Here is a 5,964-nt window from a genome sequence, read left to right on the forward strand (position 1 = left end):
TCTCGACTCTAATCCTAAGCGATGTTCGAGGGGTCAACCCGAGTTCAATTGGGGAAGTCGTGTGCTCGGTTGTTCTGCTAGTCAACGTTTTGTGAACGTTTTGACACTTTCAGCGAAGAACGCCCTCTACTGGCTGAAAATAGTTCCTCAAAGCGCCGATAGGTGGCACTGGCCGTGATTTTAAACACCTCTGGGGTAATGTGAGATGCGGATGTAATCAACAACCGCTAACTGTTTTAACACACACAGTTGATGATTGATGACGTGATAAATGGCATAACAGTATCAATAGAGGGCGCATAATTCATGATTATACAAATACGAATAATCTCATAATGCAACAATCATTGAAAGCCAAGTTGGGGCTCTTATGTTTTTTGAACTTACAATAACATTGAGTTGAGTCTCATTTTGCCCCACGTTTAAACCAAGTTCGAGCGCATACCTTCAAATTGGACACACAAACACAGTCACTCACCGCTATTCTTGGTATTGGTGGGCGCCTAAAGAAGAGAGCACGGGCGCTCGGCAATAAAACGACTTCACAAAGTCTCAATTTTATCAGTCTGACTCCAGCCAAGCCAGAAGGAGGAAGTTCTCACTCTGCTGGCCTAGTTTTTTTCTGGTTATAACCACAAGAAATTCTTGTCAAGAATGATTAAAAATTCTGAAAAAATGACGAAAACTTGCTGTTTCGCCTGCATTTCGGTGGGACGTCGAACGCTCATCATTGGAATTCTCAACATCGTAAGTATTTTTATTATATAATTAATTATTTGCTCAAAATCCCCAATTACAATTCGCAAAAGAAGATTTATGAGTCATAAATTATGACTATGTATTATCAAACTAATAAAATTGAAATTGTGTAACAATAATTGTTACCTAAATAAAAATGTGAAGATTGTACTCTCGACTGGATTTTAAGCAGAATTAATTACTTAATTTCAGATCTGCGCCATCCTCTCCGTGGTCCTGAATTCTATGGAGATCTCCCATTGGACGAAGATCAAGTACCCCGATCCAATTAAGGAACCTAACTTTCGTCAAACTAGTACGCATATTTATTGAATATTTCACACTTTATAATTTAACCCTTTCCACAATGGAAGTAAATAGTAACTACCACAAACATTAATTTCTACAGTCAATAGCTACATCACGTTCAGTTGTATCCAGATCTTCATCGCGGTCGTGTACTTGATCTTGTCATGCCTCATAGTGGATGGATATCGCATGGTAAGCTCTACATATATTTATTCTGCGAAAAGTGGTACAATTTTAATTAAAAAATTTGATCCTATTTTTTTAGCGAAAACACCGCTTCATCACGCCATGGTTGGTCTGGAACTATGTGGCCCTTTGCCTCGTTGCTGCCGCGACTGCTTATCTGTTTTTACTGCTCGCCGCCGGTGGAGAAGTCGGTGCGGGATTCATTGTTCTCGCTGTTAGCAGCCTTATCCTGTCAGTGCAGTCCTACTTTGTTTATGTGGTGAAAACCTTCGTCGACGGGTTAAAGGGAAGCTCGATTTGTTAAATTTTGGACGTACTACTGGATCAAATGGTTGAAAAGGATGGACTTGATTACTGGATGAAATGCTACAAATTTTGTTTTTTCTTACTATATACTATTATACTCACACTTGCTAGTTTGTGGATCGGCGCACCACTGGTTCTCAAAAAATGCGCACCGAACCACACCGCGAACCACACCCGGTGTGGTTCGCGGTGTGGTGCGCTGGGTTTCAGACTTTTGCTGGTGTGGTTCGCGGTGTGGTGCGCTGGTTCGGAGCTGTGGTTCGCGGTGTGGTGCGCTGGCTGGGAGGTGCGGTTTGCTATTGTTAATCGCAAATGAACCTTTTAACCTTTACTAAAAATTTGGCTCAAGAATGATTCAGTGGACGTGTAAAACTTTTTTTTACTTGCAGTCCAAAATTGTCTAATGAGACCATTTGCCAATTTGCTACAGCTTCTGAATTCATGCCGTTTTATTAAATATATTTTCAGATATAATGTCCTTTCAATTTTGAGAAATGTAATTAGCAATACCACGAAATTTGAAGATAGCCTTTTACTAAATTTGTGGTGTTACATACGAACACATGTAAACAAATATATCTGATGAGAAATGAATCATAAATTCTCTAAATCGTGCCGAGTCATACTGTGTATACATAATATGCTCAAACTGAAAAGGAATAACATCTTTCAATAAATAATCCAGCAAGACATTTTGGAGCTCCGAACTATGATGTCCAAAAATGGTTAAAACCATTTTTGGACTGCTATTTTGGCCGGTAGTTACAACCACCACGAAACACTGGAATAATTATAAAAATATATTTACTATAAAAATAATAAAATGCTCCATTCTGAATTTATAAAACTGGTAAAAATGTGAAAATGTTGAATTTTAAAAATTTTGTATGGAGAAATTTTTGTACAAGTCACAGTATTTTTTTAACATAACATGTATGTTGTATCTTTAAGCAGTCAGTGAACCACTGGTTCGCAAAAAATGCGCACCGCGAACCACACCGGGTGTGGTTCGCGGTATGGTGCGCTCGGTATTAAGCTTTTGTTGGTGTGGTTCGCGGTGTGGTGCGCTTAGTTCCAGACTTGGCTGGTGTGGTTCGCGGTGTGGTGCGCTAAGTTTAAGATTTGGCTGGTGTGGTTCGCGGTGTGGAGCGCTGACCCAAACTAGCAAGTTTGACTATACTTAAGATGCTAAATTTCTTCAGGGTGGTGGGATTTCTTTATTAAACTTTGGGGCACACGTAATATATTTACAATTTCAAACCATTTATGTATACTTTGAATTGGTATTGGAGGATATGTTCATTGAGAAAATATTTATTATCTTCAAGTTTTTGAATAAATATCTATTATCTTCCAATAAACATTCATGCGGTTATTTGGTTAATATGGTGAATCTTCATTAATTTACATCATTCATCAGGCAAAGCACGATCGGCAAACTAAAAAGCATATCCAAATCCTTATCTTCTTGACCTTGAGACAATTTGTCTCAGACAAAGCTCATCAGCTCATCCTGTCGGATTCATCTTTACAGTCAGCAGGTAAAGAAGGTCACGAATTACATGTTGCACCTCGGACGTGGAGACTTTATCTCAGAACTCATGAAATTGATGTCATTTTTAGAAATTTACATTTAAAAGACGACTAATAGGGGTAACTTGAGATAAGAAATATCACCATTTGAGTATGCGTGGTTGAAAGAAAAGAGCTTGGCAATAAAACGATTTCGCAAGGACTCAATTTTATAAGTTTGACTCCAGCCAAGCCAGAAGAAGGAGGTATTTTGCTCGCTCTTTGGACTTTCATCGCCTATCTAGTTTTTTTCTGACTATTTATATTTAACCCTAAGAATAATTTAAAATAAAATTCTGAAAAAATGGCGAGAACTTGTTTCGGACGGTTGACGGTGGGACATGGAACGCTCATAATTGGAATTCTTCATATCGTAAGTATTTTTGTTATAAAATTATGGTTGCAATTAGAATTAGCAAAAGGGATTTATTATTATCCAGCTAATAACAACAACAAAACAACAATTATTACCTGAAACAATATAAAAATGTGAAGAGTGTACTCTCGACTGGATTTTAAACCTTTTAAGATTTTATTTTATTTTATTTTAAATAATTTCAGGTCTGCGCCATCCTCTCCGTGATCTTGATTTCCATTGGGATCTTTCAGTTGATGGCGATGGAGGACCCCGATCCAATTAAGGAACCTAACTTTCGTGAAGATGGTACGTATTAAATATTTATTGAATATTTCACATTTTAAAATTCAACCCTCTCCAGAATGTAAATTGCAAATATCACAAACATATTGATTTGTGCAGCCAGTTTCTACATCACCATCGGTTGTATCCAGATCTTCATCGCGGTCGTGTACTTGATCTTGGCAAGCCTCATGGTGCATGGATATCGCATCGTAAGTTATTCATTATTTCTGCGAAAAGTTGTACACATTTAATAGCTATTTTGATCGTATTTTAAGCGAAATTACCGTTTCATCATGCCATGGTTGGTCTGGAACTATGTGTCCCTTTGCCTCGGTGCTGCTGCGACTTTCATCACGTTTTTAAGGATTACCTCCGCTTATGCATCCACTGGACAAGGCGGTGCGGGATTTATTATAGTCGCCGTTAGTGTGCTTTCCCTGGCAGTGGGGGCTTACTTTGTCTCCGTGGTGGCAAGATTCGTCGACGGGTTGAAGGTAGGCTCGAATTAAGCTTTGGGCGCATTACTGGATGAAATGCTGCAAATTTTGTTTTTTCTTTCTATATGCTACTATATTTAATATGCTAAATTTCTTAATGGTGGTGAGATTTCTTTAGTCTTTAGATTTCTTCTCTTCTAAAGTTTTTGGGATATAAATAATATAATTATAATATATTTCTAACTTCATACAAATTTATGTATACTTTGAATATGCGTTGATATGTTCATTGAAAAAGTATTTATTATCTTTCAAGCTTTCGAATCTGTTATCTTTAAAATTTTCTAATAAACATTTAATGACATTCATGCAGTTTCATGTATTTCATTCATTAGACAAAGCACGATCGGCAAAAACTAAAAAGCTTGTCAAAATCGTCATCTTCTTGCCTTTGAGACGCAGGACACAGCTCATCCTGTCGGATTCATTTTTACGGCCCCCGAGTCGAAATTCTCCAGAATTAACTTATGCTGATGAATTCAATACAATTTCAATTGGCCAAGACAATTTCTAAATATTTAAAATCAATTTGATACAATCTATTTCTGACATATGTACAAAAAACGGTATTGTATTCCAATCTAGGAAATAACAAAAATAATGAAAATACTGTTTTCATGCTAATAACAACGCATTTCTGATGTGGGGCCGTCCATAAATTACGTAACGCAAAAATCGTCATTTTTTAGACCCCCCCTCCCCCCTCGTAACGGCATCGTAACGCTACTCAACTACCCCCCTCCCCCTTCGTAACGTAACATAAATTTGATTTCACCGCAGGTGATTTACTTTGCACTCGCAATGCATTGTGGGGAATTTTGGGGCGGCACCGATGAAAGGAAAGGGGGGTATCGCTCATTCTGTTACCACAAAATAAAGCCAAAAATCCAGTTTATTTTTACTTATACAACCAGATCATTTCGGTTACTCCATTTTGAGATATTTAATGTCAAAGTTTGACCGCAAACTTTTTTGGATTGAGTTAGAAAATTTGTGACAACTTTGCACTTAAATGTTTCAAAATGAAGCAAATGAATTGATCTGGTTGTACATATCTATGTAAAAATAAAAAAACAATTTTGGTATATTTCTTGGTAACAGAACAGAATGAACGATGGACTCGTTACCCCCCCCCCCCCCGCTTCCTTTACCGGTTCCGCCCTAAAACTCTCCGCTGTAATGCAACCTTTTCTCAATTTACACCTGGAAAACTAATGAAAAATGTATATTTACATGCATGCACTGAAACCTTTTGGATGACATGAATTCAATATGCTCTGCTCGGCGTATCGTATTTGGCGAATTTTAGTCGAGTTTATAAAATGTGTTACGTAACAAATTTTTTATACCCCCCACCCCCTTCATAACAATTCGTAACGCGCTTCCCATGACCCCCCCCTCCCCCCCTCTTGCGTTACGTAATTTATGGACGGCCCCTGTATATCAATGTATTGAAATTAAGCAAATTTTCAATATCCACCAATTTCACACCTTGATCAAAACACTATTAATACATTTCCAATTATCTCAACCAAATAAAATAATATATTCGCCTTGCTATCTTTTGTTATTCTACTCAAGCTAAATTGCCCCACACCCACGGGCAAAATTAGCCCTGGCAGACTTCTGACCTCCTTCCGGTACAGCATTCTTTGACATCTGCTCATTCCAATAAAGCGACGCTCATTTCTACAACGCTGCAAAACTTGTCTG

The 5,964-nt window shown here is 37.8% G+C and overlaps 2 protein-coding genes across 5 annotated transcripts; both read left to right on the forward strand.

Annotated features, from left to right (window-relative positions):
- The first annotated feature begins 299 nt into the window (after positions 1-299).
- Positions 300-2,866, forward strand: LOC110850349. 4 transcript variants are annotated; one of them, XR_004835060.1, is made up of 5 exons: positions 300-747; positions 952-1,054; positions 1,148-1,239; positions 1,313-1,649; positions 2,725-2,866. XR_004835060.1 is itself a non-coding variant. In XM_022097782.2 (4 exons), exons 1-4 carry the CDS (start codon positions 655-657, stop codon positions 1,535-1,537), a joined length of 513 nt encoding a protein of 170 aa, XP_021953474.1. In that variant the 5' UTR covers positions 300-654; the 3' UTR covers positions 1,538-2,202. The 4 variants fall into 4 exon arrangements, 1 of the variants encoding a protein (XP_021953474.1); XR_004835062.1 differs by having other exon boundaries at positions 1,313-1,610; positions 2,742-2,866; XR_004835061.1 differs by having other exon boundaries at positions 2,742-2,865.
- A 262-nt stretch (positions 2,867-3,128) lies between these two features.
- LOC118435724 lies at positions 3,129-4,498 on the forward strand. The gene is made up of 4 exons (XM_035852122.1): positions 3,129-3,484; positions 3,673-3,775; positions 3,872-3,963; positions 4,030-4,498. Exons 1-4 carry the CDS (start codon positions 3,416-3,418, stop codon positions 4,261-4,263), a joined length of 498 nt encoding a protein of 165 aa, XP_035708015.1. The 5' UTR covers positions 3,129-3,415; the 3' UTR covers positions 4,264-4,498.
- Positions 4,499-5,964: the final 1,466 nt, after the last annotated feature.

The sequence above is a fragment of the Folsomia candida genome, unplaced genomic scaffold (assembly GCF_002217175.1).
Source record: "Folsomia candida strain VU population unplaced genomic scaffold, ASM221717v1 Fcan01_Sc005, whole genome shotgun sequence".
In the NCBI taxonomy this organism is placed as follows: Eukaryota; Metazoa; Arthropoda; class Collembola; order Entomobryomorpha; family Isotomidae; genus Folsomia; species Folsomia candida.

Bases quoted from the DNA above. Each gene is read 5' to 3' on its own strand.
- LOC110850349 (XM_022097782.2), top strand. From the start codon at position 655: ATGATTAAAAATTCTGAAAAAATGACGAAAACTTGCTGTTTCGCCTGC. The intron at 748-951 runs GTAAGTATTTTT...ACTTAATTTCAG, and splicing joins TCATTGGAATTCTCAACATC to ATCTGCGCCATCCTCTCCGT. The intron at 1,055-1,147 runs GTACGCATATTT...TAATTTCTACAG, and splicing joins ACCTAACTTTCGTCAAACTA to TCAATAGCTACATCACGTTC.
- LOC118435724 (XM_035852122.1), top strand. From the start codon at position 3,416: ATGGCGAGAACTTGTTTCGGACGGTTGACGGTGGGACATGGAACGCTC. The intron at 3,776-3,871 runs GTACGTATTAAA...TGATTTGTGCAG, and splicing joins ACCTAACTTTCGTGAAGATG to CCAGTTTCTACATCACCATC. The intron at 3,964-4,029 runs GTAAGTTATTCA...TCGTATTTTAAG, and splicing joins TGGTGCATGGATATCGCATC to CGAAATTACCGTTTCATCAT.